This window comes from Leptonychotes weddellii, chromosome 6 (genome assembly GCF_054177405.1).
Source record: "Leptonychotes weddellii isolate Sample4059 chromosome 6, ASM5417740v2, whole genome shotgun sequence".
Classification (NCBI taxonomy): domain Eukaryota; kingdom Metazoa; phylum Chordata; class Mammalia; order Carnivora; family Phocidae; genus Leptonychotes; species Leptonychotes weddellii.
Window position 1 is genome coordinate 89,669,703 of NC_138374.1, and position 17,639 is coordinate 89,687,341.

The 17,639-nt window shown below is 38.7% G+C and overlaps 1 protein-coding gene across 1 annotated transcript in view; it reads left to right on the forward strand.

The window, feature by feature from the left end:
- The window catches only part of DNM3 (dynamin 3), a 533,769-nt gene that overhangs the window by 194,083 nt on the left and 322,047 nt on the right, over positions 1–17,639 (forward strand). Inside the window, exons 7-8 of the mRNA XM_081823185.1 lie at positions 1,442–1,473; positions 3,564–3,702. Coding sequence (XP_081679311.1) covers positions 1,442–1,473; positions 3,564–3,702 — 171 coding nt within the window. The remainder of the gene's footprint in view (positions 1–1,441; positions 1,474–3,563; positions 3,703–17,639) is intronic.

The following is a 17,639-nucleotide window of genomic DNA, read 5'->3' on the forward strand; positions in this document are numbered from 1 at the left end:
CATTTGTATCTTTGGGGTAAATACCCAGTAGTGCAATTGCTGGATCGTATGGTAGCTCTATTTTCAACTTTTTGAGGAACCTCCATACTGTTTTCCAGAGTGGTTGCACCAGCTTGCATTCCCACCAACAGTGTAGGAGGGTTCCCCTTTCTCCGCTTCCCCACCAACATCTGTCCTTTCCTGACTTGTTAATTTTAGCCATTCTGACTGGTGTGAGGTGGTATCTCATTGAAGTTTTGATTTGGATTTCCCTGATGCTGAGTGATGTTGAGCACTTTTTCATGTGTCAGTTGGCCATTTGGATGTCTGCTTTGGAAAAATGTCTGTTCGTGTCTTTTGGCCATTTCTTGATTGGATTCTTTGTTCTTTGGGTGTTGAGTTTGATAAGTTCTTTATAGATTTTGGATACTAGCCCTTTATCTGATATGTCATTTGCAGATATCTTCTCCCATTCTGTCGGTTGTCTTTTGGTTTTGTTGACTGTTTCTTTTACTGTGCAAAAGCTTTTTATCTTGATGAAGTCCCAATAGTTCATTTTAAAGAAAAGACTTTTCAATTAAAAAAAGCAGAAACACTTCCTGCACTCACAGCACTGTGCTCTGCACAATTAGGGATTTGCCAGTGAGCAAGACCTTGTTCTCCAGAGCCTTGCATTTTAGGGACGGAGGCCTGACATGCTCATAAGGAATCATTACTTACACAGAGACAGGACAGATAAATTTCGGCCTCAGTTGTGGGGGAAGATTGGGAGAGATTAATGAAGGTCATGACTCTTGAGTTGAACCTTGCCTGTTTGGAGAACAAGAATGATTTCAACAGGCAATGGTGTGCTGTGTGTTTACACGTGCGTGTGTGTGTGTGTGTGCGTGAAACATGAGAGGCTGGGAATTGTTGAGGCAAGAAGATAAGAGAAAGGGCTTAAAGTGGAAAGAGTAGTGTGAGCAAAGGCATAGGGGTGGTGAAGTGCAGCAGGGATTCATGGAGCGGGGAGTCACGCATTTTGACTGGACAGGAGAGCAGCGGGACATGAGGCTTTGAGGGGAGCTTGTCCCTTGTATGGAAGTTTGTGTGGAATTTTCCCTTGTATAAAATGGGATTATTTTAATTTACTTTCTTTAAAGCACTATGATAAGAAAAAAATGAATTAAAAAAAAACAAAAAATGAATTTAAAACACACGTTTCTTGAGTTTATGTACAGAATTTAATGGAGCATATATTAAATTTCCTGAATTTAGGTATTGAACTTAGGTTGCGTACTTCATAGATGATCTCATATAAAGGAGGTGGTGTCCCCTGTCTATTGGTCACTGTGTCTCAGCTTCTGCCACAGGTCAAGATGAGACTCTTTTGGGAGCAGAGCCTGAGAGGGCAAAGCTTGACAGTGAATGTATATGTGAAAGGAGTTAGGACATTTGAATTCTCTATCATTTTAACATTCAGACAATCTGCTCTGCAAGTTGCAAATACGATAGGTAAATATGCATTCACAAAGTAAAAGGGAGGAAACATTCTATAACCAAATCCAGTATTTTTCTCTGTGAGTAGGATTTCTAAGTTCCTTATTAATTCTATTCTGTTGCCCTCAAATCTAGGATACATTTGGTATAGAAACTGTGTCTTGCTCTTGAGCTGGGTGGGACTAGTATTCAACCATGTCAATCTGATAAGTGCAGTGAAACCAAATCACATTTTTTGGGTCATAAAGTATTTTTATATGTACTTACTTTACTGTAAAAGCAAAATACAGTATTTTTACTTGGCTTTTAAAACTTCTTATCAGATACATTTTTGCCGAATGCAACTGCAAGAGCTCACTAATTCAGTTTTGAAGATTTCTGATTTACATGCATACCAAAAGAAGAGATTGGTTGTTATTTATTATTCTGGAATTAATTTGCCTGTAAGATGATAAGAAAGGCACAGTGTCCTGAGAATAAGACATACTCATGGCATTATTAGGCTCTTAAATACACTTAATATGAAAAGTTTTGTTTCCAATTGATTGTTAGATATTTGAATAATAGAAGCCGTCTTTGTCCACTGCAGACCTAATGGTCCTTCTTTGTTTGGCAGGCACTGTGTGGCAATGAGGAGCAAGGGAGGAAGACAGTCCTTGTGGGGCAAACAAAGATAAATGCAGTCATGACCTTTCTACCAGGGTAGTAGTGGGACTATGCATGCTGAGACCACTGCAATGCAAAATAGGATGTTGGGGTTCAGAGAAGGAAGACCTTGTCAGGGGCAGGACTGGAGAAGGCAAGCTGGAGGAAGTGGTTGCTTTTGATCTGGGCTTTGAAGCGCAGGTGGGACTTGGACAGGCTGAAAGTGTGGGGAGGGCAAAGTGAACCTCATGGACAGAGGCAAAGACAGAAAACGTTAGTATGAGTGTGTTTGTGGAAAGGCCAATGGTTGGGTTTGGCTGAAACACAGGGTGCATGAAAGGGAGGAGGCAAATAACTGGAACGGAAGATTAGGGTCAGGCAGGGAAATTTTTAATGTTAGACCAAATAGTGTGGATTTTATTCTGCATCCAATGTGGAGAAACTTCAAGTTATAATATAGTATGATCACTACAGTTAGAAAAAGAGGTGGGCATAGGGTGCTAAAGTAAATGATTAGAAGGGACCAGAATAAAGCTGCTGTAAGGGAACTGTGGAAGAAATTTCCCAAGAGAAGCACCGCAGAATTGAGTGGAGAAGTTAATCAAAGAAGGAAAAGTGAGAAGAGGGAGGGAGAAGGGCCTAGGAATGGGGAGGGTGAAACACCAGCATCTGGCACCTGCAGGGCTTTGGGTGTGATGATACTTGGGGTTCATGGTCCCTCTTATGATAGCTTTTTTCCACTGGCCTTTTATTTAGATGTAATCATTTTTTCACTTTTTATCACATAAACACACACAGACACACACACACACACAGAGACACACACACACACACACACACCTGCTTTCCTGAGCTCCTGCCCAGCATGAGAAAAGCATTGTTATGACACCAATTTGAATTAATTCTAGCCAAGTGAAAAGATACCTGCTATTTTGGTTATCATTTGTTATTTTTGTAAACTCACAATTTAGGCATCCTGGGTCCCAGGCTAGTCCCATTTACTTGTCTTCCTTTTCCTCTAGCACCCCAGGACCTTCCTTTTCCTCTAGCACCTGGGAACCACTGAATACTTTAGACAGAGAAATGGAAATTTAGGACATCATTTTTATTGTAGCATTGCTGTTTACTGCTGTGACGTGAGATAAGATGAATTACAGTTAAACATTAGTTACAGGTCATATTATTCCAGTCCATGAAAACATTTTGGGAACTGTTTTTAGGTAATGCTAATCATCTATAGAATGAAATTCATTATGAAATAGTAGTAGTGAAGACATCATAATTTGTACATTTGTAATAAAAAATGATACTGTTGATAGAATAAGTCACTATGTAACTTTTAAACTTGGGTATTACATGCTTGCTTTAGGTGGCATGTCAATTAAAACCTTTTTCAAAAAAGTATTGGATAATACTTAATTTAAAAAAATCTTATGTCCTGCTTTCTTTCTTATATTCAGGACAGGGTTGTTTACTCCAGACATGGCATTTGAAGCGATAGTCAAAAAGCAAATAGTAAAGCTGAAAGGACCTTCCTTGAAGAGTGTAGATCTGGTCATACAAGAATTAATCAACACCGTCAAGAAGTGTACCAAAAAAGTAAGTTTGAATTATTTAACTTTCCAACAATTAACTTTTTGGTTTACCCATCTTTCCTACCCTGCCACATGCCTCTCTTTCCCTGACCCCTCACTTTGTTGTAAAAGGTAGTATGTTTGCCCCAGGGGAAGGATTGTGAAAAGTATTGAGTGGGAGTTGCTTTCGTGGTAGATGGGCAGGGATATTGTCTTCTATCAGTGCCAAATAGGGTTGCTTAAACCAGAAAGAGTATATTTTAATCAGCTGTTTTTTTCCTTATTGTCTTAAGCAGGTAAATATCACTTTAGAACAATTAGGTGAATGCCCTCAACTAATTTTTCTTATGGTGTATGGATGGGGATAATTGTCAGGGGGAGGGAATCATTGACATTGTGTATATCAGTAACAAAAATTACTCTAAATTTTAAATGAGTTCCATTTGAACCCAGGTTCAAATGTGGTCCCATTTTGGGAAGCAGCAGTTAGTGTAGTAATAAAGACCCCAGGCTCTGAGGTCCAGTTACCTAGATTCAAATCCTGGCTCTGCTACTTACTTTCTGTGTGACCTTGAGTATCACACTTAATCCCTTATAGTCTTTTAAATTTCTCTGTGAAAAGAAGATGATAATAATAACAATACTACCTCCGTGAGAATTAAGCATGATGATGCCTCAAACCCATGGGGCACTTAACACATTGATTAACCATAGCAAGCGCTCAGGAACTGGTTGCTAGTCTATAAATGGCCATTTTAGTAGCACCCAGTACTCTCTACTTTGTGGTATTTGTTGAATCTATGATGTAGAGTAGTGGGAGAGAGATTTCCCCTGTGGGGGACTCCTCACTGAGGAACATAGAGGAATTGTGCTAGATTCCATCCATTCTATGGGGGCATGAAAGGGATACCCTGTGTTAGAAACTGTAAGAAGGGAGTTAGTGATGATGTTTAGGGTAGGGCAGGCCTAACCCCATGGCATTCAACACTGGTACTTATTTCTTGAAAGTATAGATTGTTCTGGTTTTGTAGGTTTTGTTACCCTTTCCTTTCTATATGGTTACTATGAGTAACCTCCCTGAAGAACCAGTGGGAAGAGAGACAGATAATGTAGATGAATATGAATTTGGTTTCCAGTTACCTGGCAGAAAAATTCAGATGAAGAAAGATGCTAAGTAGTGAAAGAGGAGAGCCAGCTAAATCCCTAGATGCCAATGCTAAAAGAAAAGGAGATAAGGGGGGAATAGCTTGGGGCCCAGAAGTGGCCCTGGAGCTTCAGACATTTTCTCTAGACCTCTTATTATTCTTCTACCTTATTCCTTAATGTCCTAGTTTCTTTCCTCCCAAATGAGAAAAGCCGTAAGGCTTAAGGGACTGAGGAAAGGGAAGAGGATGCACGTGGAGAAGAAAAAAACCGCAATCTCTACACCAGCTCTCCATTTGAAAACTTGAAGCCCATTGATAATACTTCACATTCCTATTTGTCCTTGCCTGTACCTCAGTGTGCGGTCACTCTTTCCACCTGTATAGTTAAAGTTCTCCTCATTGGCCACCTTGGAAGTGATGCTGAATTAGCTGATGCTGCCTTCTCTGTTAACCACATGGTCACCACCCTCAGCACATAGATGTTTCCAGCCAAAAGCTTCCCTTGAGATTGCCCATGTGCTTCTGTTCCCACCAGGAAAGCTATCTTTTTCCCAAGAGCCCATTGTGTTGTCCTTGTCCTCAAGCCTATTTAGCCAGTTGTATTTCTTATTTTAATCATGTCATTGAAATGAAGAGCAAATGAACTGATCAAACACAGAAAAGACTTTGAGTTTTGTTTCCATAAACACAGCTTTGGAAAGACTTGATAAACATTAGCTATAAAAGCTTTTCTGTTGATGGGAGGTGTAGGCAGGACAATGCTGAAAGAAGGTGGGGAGAGTTATAAAAATCTAGATGGGCTCTGCATTCAGATTATTTCACAAGTGTCTTCAGGTTCTCCCTCCGCTTTAAAGAAAGTCAAAGTGGAAATCATAGATGAAGGATGTGGTTTATGTAAGACAGAAGACGCATAACTCCAATCGACAGATCCATATGCAGAGAACAGGCCTTGGCCTTACATCAGAAGATTGGCACATGTGTGTACATTTATGTTTTAAGTTATATAGAGTGTTTATGGTATGTATGAATCATTTTTTTTTTTTTATCATTTCCCATTATATTCAACTTGCAGGAAAACCAACAGTCAGTCCTGATGGCATGGGAAGAGACAGCTTGTTCCTGGACACTTTTTTGGCTTCTATTCTTTTGCTTGTCCACCCTTTGAACCTCCCTTTCCATTATACTCTCTGGATCAATGTAGTTGTATATTTGTACTGTCTTCTGAAAACACTGTATATTTTGTCTCAAATAAAACCTTGCTTTCTCCCTGAGATTATTGCTTATGCTGCTTCAGTCTTCACTGAAGAATACTTACTGGCTCAAACCTGAAGAATCTAAGGGCCTGCATCAGGCTTGACATCTGCCCACTTCTCCTTCTGTGGCTTCCAAACATTATGCCTTCAACATCCTGTAAAATTCTTCAGTAAAGGCCCCAATGGTACCAGCTCTGCTTTTCCCTTCTATTCACTGTCACCATCACATCCTAGTCACTCCCTTGCATTTGTCAGGATATTTAGAACCTCACTTACATTTTTCCTCTTCATCCTAAATTCACCTTCAACTTGGATGATTTCAGTAGAGATCCATGCAGAGATCGTGTCCAGCATCCAGTAGCTACTGTTCTTTGAGATCTTTGACTCCAGTGTCTCTCCATTCATTCCACACTGGTATGATACTTCCATGACCTCTTGTGGTCCTTATCATCATTGACGAATGTTCTACCAGGAGATCCTTCAGAAATTTCAAACTGTATATCTAAGGTTTTCAGAATTCTGATCACCCCTCCTAACTTCTTTAGGTTTTAAGTTAGAAAATCAGGAGAAAAGCTTAGAGGAGGATTGAAATTTAGTATCCAGTTTGCTGCTGATAAATCTAGATTGGAAAATGTCTGGGACTTGCTGCTCAAGTGGGAGCCTCCTGTTACTTCCTCTTCCAACAGTAAACCTTAAAGCCCACAGTGGTGGAGAGAGTTAGATGTGCACCCATAAGAAATACAGAGTATTTTGGCTTGCCTTACATCTGCGGGAATGTAAACCAGTAAAAGTCAGAGAGCCACATGTGAGCAGTAACTTAATGTGCCCACCCTACCCAACAGAGAGCTGAGGACTGATGCATATCAGGTTCTCACCATCTTACCAGTCAACATATCTTCCCTGCCCCCCTTTTTTCTGTGAGCTGGAAAAAATAATAGAATTTTCTTCCATAGGACTTCCCCAAGAGGGCAGAAGTGTTGAAGAAAGTTCCTACTTTATCAGTGAGGTGTGAAGGGTGCTGTGGAGGAGAAAGTGAGGGAACAGCCCTTCCCTATGCCTAATATTCTGTCACAAGCTCTTACCCTTCCAGTTCTCTCTCTTTTGTTCTCCCTATAACTACTCTCTGCTTATCAATTTCATTCTTATTTTAAGTAATGATTTCACAGAGAAAATAGGGGCCATAAATGGGAACAATAATTTCCCAATCTTACTGATATCCCCAACCCTGCTCCTCCTTCCCTCTGTCCCTGTTGAGGTGGTTTCCCTGACTGGGGCTGGGCTCCTATCTGTACTCTCACCTTCTTAAGGAACTTATTCTTTAGATTCTTCTATTTCTTAAATCGTCACTTTCTCCATCACATTAAAAAAAAATCTCTCCTAACTTAAAAGCAGTAACAACAATAACAAAAACCTATCTACTACCTTATTCTTCTCCTTTTCTTCATGTGAAACCTTTTTGGGAGAAAAGTAGTTTACACTTGCTGTCTTTATTTTCTTATCTCCAGTTAACTCGTAACTCTCTGAAATGTGGCTTCCACGCCACTACTCTATTGAGTAATTATGGTACAGGTCGACCAGAGACCTGATTGCCCAATGTAATGCGTACTCATTCCTGATGCTGTAGACCACTCTCTTTTTGAAGCTGACACCCCCTCTCGTGGCTTCTCTTCCATCTTTCTCATGATCCCTCCTCTGTCTCCTTTAAGAGTTTATCCACCTTTCCTGCTTCTGAACACCAGAGTCGCACAGAGCTTGCTCCTGGTTTCTTCTCTTCTTACTGTCCTTTCTCCCTGCCAGATCATATCTGCCATAGCTCAGCTACCGCTTAAAATGTTGTTGGTTCCCAAATCCATAGCTCCAGCTCAAGCCTCTCTACTAAAATGGTCTACTCCACAGTCTACTGCCATTGCTCTCTCCTAACTTATGGCCCTGAACAGTTTTTGGTTTTTTTTTTCTTAACTAAACTACTCCAGCGGCCTCCTAACTGATCTTTATACCTCCAGTCTAGCCACCATCAAATTCATCCTCCCCACTGCTGTCAAAGTGGCCCTTCTAAAATACGGACATGTATTTTGCCTGTTCCCTCAAAATTATGCAATGGCTCCTCATATCTTGAGAATAAGGTACAAATCATTTACAGTTGCTTTTAGTTTCACATGTGATCCCTGAATATACTTCTTTAGCTCCATCTATTGTCACTTTGTGCTTGCTTCAGCCATTCCAAGTGATTTGCGCCATCCTCATGGAATTTTCATGCCTTTACCATTCACACACGTGATTCTCTTTGTTTCGAATGTCTCCTTTTCCTCTTGTCTTCACCTGCCATCCCCTTTCGTTTTTTTATGATCCAGTTCAATCATCTTCATTTACCTAAGAAATCTTCCTGCAGGGCCTCTGTGAGTCCTCTCCTAATCTCTCTCCTTACCCCCTTCTCAGTGCTTTAGTTGGCACCTATGTTTCCTTCTATCACAGCATTTATGGTCCTACATTGTGGTTTGTTTGTAATTTATTTATTTAGGTGAATGTCTCCTCTTGTAGATTATAAGCTCCTTTAAAAAAAAAAATCTGTGTCTTTTATCTTTTTATTCTTGGCATCTAATGTAACGACTAACCCTACAGCAGAGGCATTCTATAAATACTTTTTAACAATTTAGATATTGTAAAGTTACCCTGATGCTAAAGAAATCTGTCTTGGTTTTAAAAGAATATTTTGGTCATTCCTTTTAAAATAATAAAATTTGAGCAGGTTTTCTTTTTTTTAATTTTCCTTATTTCTCATTTTGATGCTCTTGACTTTTGCCCTCATTATGTCTACCTCCAAGTTCTTTTACTTTAAAACTGGTCTAATTAAAATCTTTTGCAAAGCAAAATAATCTTAATTAAAGTTGATTATACCAGGACTTTATTACTTGACCCCTTTTGCACATGAGCCATCGAAAACGTGATTATGTAATTTATCGTCCAAAGTAGGACTCTTTTGAGATTGAAAGGGGAGCTATTAATACATTCACGGGAATAGTAGGAGGAAAGTAAGACTGCCCCAAGCAATCTGAAAGGCATAGTTACTCTAGCTGTATTGTGAATGTATATATACATATCCATGTATATTCTTAAAACAGTATTTTCATTTACAATATTTCTCATGTTGTCTTATGTGTAAAATATTTAATTTTTTCCCCTTAAGCCACATAAATAAATTTCAGTGAAAAACATGGGATTTATGTTTGTTCAAGTAACAAAACACAACGCTAGACTTCTAAGCTGGGGGAATGCAACCTTCTCGGATATTTTCTCACTGTTGTGTCTGGGGCACTGGGGGACAAGACAAGAACATTAGAGCTTTATGAGCTGTTTGGCTTCGCTCCAGGGACATGTCAATTTCAGAATTTTTCTGGTGGGCATCGGCTCTCAGCTGCTTTTCTTTACCCCCAGTTCTCCAGTGTACCGTCGCAGGGTCCTGAGGTTCTTTCAGGAAGCACTGAGAGGAACATCTTGTTTTTTAAACCACAGTTTAGCAGCTGTGCCATTTATTGGCCTCTTGGGAAACCACATTCTTGGATTGCCATCATACCAATTAATTGATTTTTTTTTTTTACCCTGCTCAGAAAAAGGAAAAAAAAAAAAAGCTTTGCAAGGAAATAGAAAAGATTCCTTAATTGGCTGTTAGAAATACAAGGAAAATTTTTCATTAAAAAGTGCTGTTAGAAGAAATGCTGAATTCTGTGGCATGTTAAGTGAGTAAATATCTTGCTCTGAGTACACATACTAATCAAGTGACTCTAAAGTCCTTAGCATGGCTTTTAAGGTCCTACATGATCTTACACCTTCTCATCTCTAGGCTTCTCCCACTTTCCCTTTGGTCCATTCCAGCGACACTGGTCTCCTTGTTTCTTCAACAGGTCAAGGAGAGAAGATGGCAGGGCCTTTGTCCTTCTCATTCTCAATGTTGGAAATGCCCTGCCTCAAGGTATTTGTGTGGATCACATCCTTGCTTCTTTTCAAGTCTCTCCTCAAATGCCACCTAATCAGAGTCTTTCTATGACTTTTCTGTCTACAGTTATACATGCCTCCTTTCAAACACACATACACACACACACATACACATACACACACACATCACTCTTCATCGACTTACCAAACTTTGTTTTTCTTTGTGGCACATATGACCACATGAATTACACTATGTATGTTTTTTGTTTTTCTTGTTGGACAATAAAGGGACTTAGAGAATATAAGCTCCATGGGCGTAGGGACTTGATTTGTTCAACACTGTATTCACAGCCCTAAAACAGCCAGATTTTCAATGGTAATTATTGGATGAGTACTTGAAAGGATAAATGAATCATGTCTCATTGATGTGGCGGGTGATGATCGGTTTGACTGAAGTAGCCACTTGATTACCTTCCATGAAAGTCTGTAGGAGAATAGCTGCAAAGCATCCTGCTCAAGTAGGGCTTTCATTTAGGTCTGGATAGATCTGCTGTGGTTTCTACTCTGTACAAAAAGACTCGCATTTCCCCTCCTCTAACAGCTAGCTGTCCAGTCTAACAAACTGCTGTGTTTTGCGTATAATAGATGCCTTACATAACTCAGGTTTCAAATCAGGCTGGTTATTAAAGTTTGAACCTTTCATCGGATATTATAGGGAATTCAGGTCTGGGACTTGGCTTTTAAGGGATAGGAATTTCACCTTTTTGTTACTGTTACTTGTTTTTAACCCTGACCCCCACTTTTTTTTATTGAGCTATAATTGATATATAACATTATATTAGTTCCAGATGTATCACATAATGATTCAATATTTGCATATACTGTGAAATGATCACAACGGGCCTAGTTAGCATCCATCACCACACACAGTTACAGGACTGTTTTCTCGTGATGAGAACTTTAAAGACCAACTCTCAGCAACTTTCAAATATACAGTACAGTATTATTAACTATGGTCACCAAGCTGTACATGTGTTACACCCCCAGGACTTATTTATTTTATAACTGTAAGTTTGTACCTTTTGATACCCTTCGCCCATCTCACCCAGGGGCAACCACCATTCTGTTCTCAGTGTCTGAGCTCCATTGTTGTTACTGCTTCTTAGTTTCCAGAAGATTCTCTAAGTGTGATTATGCAGATTTGTCTTTCTCTGCCTGACGTTTCTCACTTAGCCTCTGCCCTCGAGGTCCATCCATGTTGTCACCAATGATGGGATTTCCTTCTTTTTAATGGCTGAATAATATTCCAGAATTTTCACCTTTTCATCTCATAATTCACTAAAGAATTAATGATCTTTATAATTTTTAATTTGTAATTTGCGCTGGCCTCCACTTTTCCCTTTACATTCTGTTTTGATTTTTCTTTTTAAACTGCTCATTAATATGTCTACCAGAGATAAACTTGGAAAGAAAGGAAACAAAAATCTGATTATTATCTTCGGGTGTTGTTTTGAGACAGTGTCAGCCCTACCGCTGACCTCCCATTTGGGTGTGCTCTGAATTACTTAGTGAGGCTGTCTCTTCTGACTACCTTTCAGCTTTATTTCACCCAAGGTTGGAATTTTATTTTTATCCCTTAGCATTTGCCAACTGACACTAGAGTTCCCATTTCTCTGCTTAAAAGAAATGTTATGGTGGGAACCTACCAACATACCATACATGTTCTTCCATCGTATACTTTACCATTTGTAGAACATATTCAGGGTGTAGAGATTTGGGATTTGCCTGCTTGGAGAAGGAGGGCTAACATATTCTCTCTCCCTGACCACTTACCCAAGGCCGCCTCAATGGCCCTGGCTCCCTTCCCCTTCTACAATCTTCAGTTAGGTCTTCTGAGACTTCCCATACCACTCCTAAAATACAGAACACTCGATAAAAAATTTTCCCATTTACCCTTGTGCAATTTCTTGACCTTTTTATACTAGAATTGTTTCTCATCTTTGATCACCTTTGTAAATGTGAATGTTCTGTTTTTCCTTTTTTCATAATAAATGTGATTATTTCATAATAATAAATAAATGTTTTCTCATTTCCTGAATGAATCCAGCATTATGCTGTACATAAATAAAGGATTACTAGGATTTGTGGGCAGGTTTTAATTTACAGAAATGGAATAAAATTATTGTATGCTTTAATGAGCAATAAAATCATTATTCCTCCTCAGTTTGTAGTGAGTGACCAACATTGGGAAGTTTATGGCTTTTGGATCAAAACAGAGCCCATACCTTTAGGTTAGCCAAACCAATCAACTCAAGTCATGTGCATAAAAAATTTTTGTTCTGGTCTTTGGTTTATTTTCTTGATTTATGTTTGGTATGCAACTATGAACAGATGGTACCTAATAACCTGAGTCTTTGCTTAAGGCAGTGAACTAGTTACTCTTGAAGGCGTGGAAATCTTGCCTCATCTTGTGTTTGTTCCAAGAGAAACGTAATAGCATGGCTCTCACGATCTGATTAATCAATGGTTAGTAACTTTTATAAGTGTATAATTTTGGTTTTATTGGCTAGAAAGGCCTTCAAGTGTTATTTTTTTCCCCTAGGGAAAAATGTGGTCCATGCTTAGAAGTAAATTTTTATATTGAGGTGCCACCAAAATAATTAAACACTACCCTAAATAACATTTAAAATATTGGCTTTTATTAAAACATTTTTTTGTATTAAAAAATGTCTGATACTACTTTCACTCAGACCATAATTAAAAGTTTCTCTCGGAATTATATATTTAAATTAAATAAAATTATATTTATTTATATTTTATATAAAATTTATATTTTATATAAAATTAAATTAAATAAAATTATAATTAAAAATTATAAATTATATATTTAAATTAAAAAATTATATATATTGCTTCCTAACATCATATATATTGCATTCTTTCTACATTGAATATTCCTTATTACTTAAGAGTATTCAGTGTAATTTTAACAATAAGCTCTTTAGAAGTAATTTATCATTTGGTCGATGTCCAGCTCTGTTTGGAAGCTTCACTATCATGATTTCAGCATCAAATCTTCTGAGGCCTTCTCAGAGCAGGTTTGGCCATTTATTTTTTTGTGTTTTCCCTTGATATTTATAAAATATTTCTCTCTGGTATGACAATTTATCTGTATAGTCAACCTGCCACTCAAGACTGTTTTTTTTTTTTTTTAAGATTTTATTTATTTATTTGACACAGAGAGAGAACAAGCAGGCAGAGCGGCAGGCAGAGGGAGAGGGAGAAGCAGGCTCTCTGCTGAGCAGGGAGCCCGACACAGGGCTGGATCCCAGGACTCTGGGATCACGACCTGAGCCCAAGGCAGCCACTTTAACTGACTGAGCCACCCAGGTGCCCCACAAGACTGGTTTTTAATATCAGGTAGTTTGACAAAAACTGAGCATCAAGCTGGCTTATGGCAGTTGCCCAATGAATCTTTGTTAAGTGAATGATGGTTGTGAAATGAATTTAGGAATATAAAATTAATATAACCAATAGCAAAATCTTAATTCCTTGATTCTATATAAATCAATTTCTAGAATATTTAAATAGTTAATAAGGGAATAAATGTCTAAAGATGGTGTCTTCTAGATCAGTATTATTTTGGCATACATGTTTACAATTTTGATGATTTTGACAAAATAAATATATTCTTAACAACTGCAGCCTTTCAATTTGGTATTCAGAGCAAAAGAGATTGGAAATTATAATGGTTAAAAATAGTTGAGGAAACTGATTGTGCCTTAAAAAAGAGACAAGGAAGAGAGGCAAGGAATTGAACTGAGCAATCAGAGTCAAGTATTTTTTTCTTTTTATTTATTTATTTTATTTTTTATTTTTATTTTGTTAAAGATTTTATTTATTTATTTATTTGAGAGAGAGAATGAGAGAGAGAGAGAGAGAGAGCACATGAAGGGGGGAGGGTCAGAGGGAGAAGCAGACTCCCTGCCGAGCAGGGAGCCCGATGCGGGACTCGATCCCGGGACTCCAGGATCATGACCTGAGCTGAAGGCAGTCGCTTAACCAACTGAGCCACCCAGGCGCCCCTATTTTTTTCTTTTTAAAGATTTTATTTATCCATTTGACAGAGAGAAGCACAGCGAGAGAGGGAACACAAGCAAGGGGAGCGAGAGAGGGAGAAGCACGCTTCCCATGGAGCAGGGAGCCGATGCAGGGCTCGATCCCAGGACCCTGGGATCATGACCTGAGCCAAAGGCAGATGCTTAACGAATGAGCCACCCAGGTGCCCAGAGTCAAGTATTTTTTAAAACAGAGAAAAGGGTTATGTAAACTGAGCAGGAATCCCACTGAATGAGCTAAGGAAATGAGTGGCAGGAAGCCTGATCAGAATAATTCAGAATGTGAGTGGGATGTTTGCCTTCTTCTTATATATATTGTGAGAAGAATTGGGACTGGAGTGTTGCATTTGAGAGCCAGCAATTCAAGCCAACATTTTGGTTCTAACCACTTCTATAGTCTTTCCAGACCAACCAGCTAGATAGAAGCCATACCAGCTGCATTACTGCCTTTCAGCAATGCCTAGGCCCTGTTATTAGCATCCCCTTCAGTGTTTCTCTTCCTTTGCCTCCATGGGGGGGCTCTTCCGGCATCTTCTTTTTCCCTTTTGTTCCACTTAGAATTTAGACTCATTTACTTTCCAGTTGTCTCAATTATAGGTACAAAGTTATAGCTCTGGTGGGCTCCTTTTCTGGTGAAATTAAGCCCATGGGTAGTAAGCTTGGAAAGGTCAGGAGACACACACACACACACAAGATCATTCCTTCTGCCAAGGCCAGTAGATGGGAGGGTTCTTGGGTGATTCTACTTCTTGGGATATTCTTGCCATTTCGGCCTTTCTCTGACTTCATGGTGGCTGCATACTAGCCTGGGGTCCTTCAACTATCAAATACTTTTTTTCTGAATAAATATTTATAGTGCCACTATTTGGTGTTTTAAAAAATAACCTTCTGCTATCATCCATTTTCTAAATGCTGTTGAAGGCATGCCTGTCCTCCTCAGTAGACCACTATTCCTGTGCAGCCACTTTTCTACAGGAGTACGATTCTATATTTGTGTGTCTATTGTCAAAAAGCAAAGATGCACTGTTAGCTTGGGATGCCCTGAGCGCAGAGGAGAAACAACAGTTACTCTGGTGGCCTAGGGCAGGCTAGTGGTTACGGTCAGATATACCACCCAGGTTTGTACTAGTCAGGAAGAACAACTGGTATTGATTGGCTATCTCTTCTATATTTAAAACTTTTTACAGACCTCACAAAAAATAACTTATAATACTCTCAGAGTATAAAAGGTCTTCTGGGATGATAGAACTTTTCTTGGAGAATGCTTCTAAAACTTGAAGTGGAGGGGCGCCTGGGTGGCTCAGTTGGTTAAGCGACTGCCTTCGGCTCGGGTCATGATCCTGGAGTCCCGGGATCGAGTCCCGCATCGGGCTCCCTGCTCAGCAGGGAGTCTGCTTCTCTCTCTGACCCTCCCCACTCTCATGCTCTCTCTATCTCATTCTCTCTCTCAAATAAATAAATAAAATCTTTAAAAAAAAAAAAAAAAAAAAACTTGAAGTGGAAGTTCCATTTGTATCCTGCAATTATTCATGAAATAAGCTCCCAAATGAGCATACATCTCAGGATTCAGCTTGGGGTCTCAGTAACAGGGTAATGGTTTGGTGACCTCATGAATAGACACTGGGCTGTGATTTTTGAGGTAACCAAGGCAGCCAGGTTTCTATGCTTTTATTATGATGTTATACAAGCACGCTATGGTCACTGTAGAAAAATTTTGAGAATATAGGGATGTATATAGAAAAAAATGCAAATTATGCATAATCCCATCATTCAAAGAGGTTATGCCTATTAACATTTTGTAGTATTTGTGTAGATCTTTTTCTGTATACAGACAGTAGATTTGCAGCTTCAGGAGGTTTAATATTTATTTGTGATTTGTGATTATGATGGTTCCATGAAGAATTGCAGTTTGTTGTCTGCAGTTTGTTGTGTGTGCATCATGTATACTATAAAGTTGGTGTGTACAGTGACCTTGTTTGACCATGGAGCAGCCATGGCTCAGGGAGGCCTAGTTCTAGTTGCTTAAAGTTAGGAGAATATTAGGTGCTACAACATTACTCAAGAATTTTGAGATTTGTTAGGTCTCAGGCTGTGTCCTTGAAGGATATCAAGGGTATATGGTGGCCTGTGACTATGTATATATATGTGTATGCTTGTGTGTAATCACATTATATAATTAGTAGCCTGATTTTCTTCACTTAGTGTCATATTATAAACACTTTACCATGTTATTAGATAATATTTAGGAATTGGATAGGATAAAAAATTAGGTATTGAATATTATTTGGAGTGGCTAATTATATCCCATAAGTGGGTCTACCTTAACTTATTTAATATTATTAGAGTTAGAGACTTAAGTGGTTCAAAGAGTTTTGTTTATTCATTTGTCTTATTATTGCTATTCCAAGTAATGCTGTGATGAATGTCCTTATTATTTTATCTCAGAATCCTGTGAAATAATTAGGTCAACAGATATATAAATGGATGGCTTTGAGATTTTTTGATACATATTGCCAAGTTGCTTTCCAGAAAGATTATTCTCTTTGTCCCTACTTCAGCAAGTTTAAACTGTGCTAGTATCTTCATTGGTATTAAGGATTATAAAAATAATTATAGCAATTTGACAACATGATAGTTATTATCTTTCTTTGCATTACTTTGATCATTTGTGCAGTTTAATATTTTTCTTCTGCTTATTGATCATTAAATTTCTTTTTTTAATAAAATCATATTCTTTGCCTGTTTTTAAATTAACATATAATGTATTATTTGTTTCAGGGGTACAGGTCTGTGATTCATCCGTCTTACACATACACAGCACTCCCCACAACACATACCGTCCCCAGTGTCCATCACCCAGCCACCCCATCCCTCCCACCCCCTCACTCCAGCAACCCTCAGTTTGTTTCCTGAGATTAAGAATCTCTTATGGTTTGTCTCCCTCTCTGGTTTCGTTTTGTTTCATTTTTTTCCTCTCTTCCCCTATGATCCTCTGCCTTGTTTCTCAAATTTCACATATCAGTGAGATCATATGATAATTGACTTATTTCGCTTAGCATAATGCCCTCTAGTTCCATCCACGTCATTGCAAATGGCAAGATTTCATTTTTTGATGGCTGCATAATATTCCATTGTGTATCTATACCACATCTTCTTTATCCATTCATCTGTTGATTAACATCTAGGTTCTTTTTTTTTTTTTTAATTTTTTATTGTAATGTTAATCACCATACATTACATCATTAGTTTTTGATGTAGTGTTCCATGATTCATTGTTAACATCTAGGCTCTTTCCATAGTTTGGCTATTGTGGACATTGCTGCTATAAACATTGGGGTGCACGTACCCCTTCGGATCACTACATTTGTATCTTTTGGGTAAATACCCAGTAGTGCAATTGCTGGGTCATAGGGTAGCTCTATTTTCAACTTTTTGAGGAACCTCCATACTGTTTTCCAGAGTGGTTGCACCAGCTTGCATTCCCACCAACAGTGTAGGAGGGTTCCCCCCCTTTCT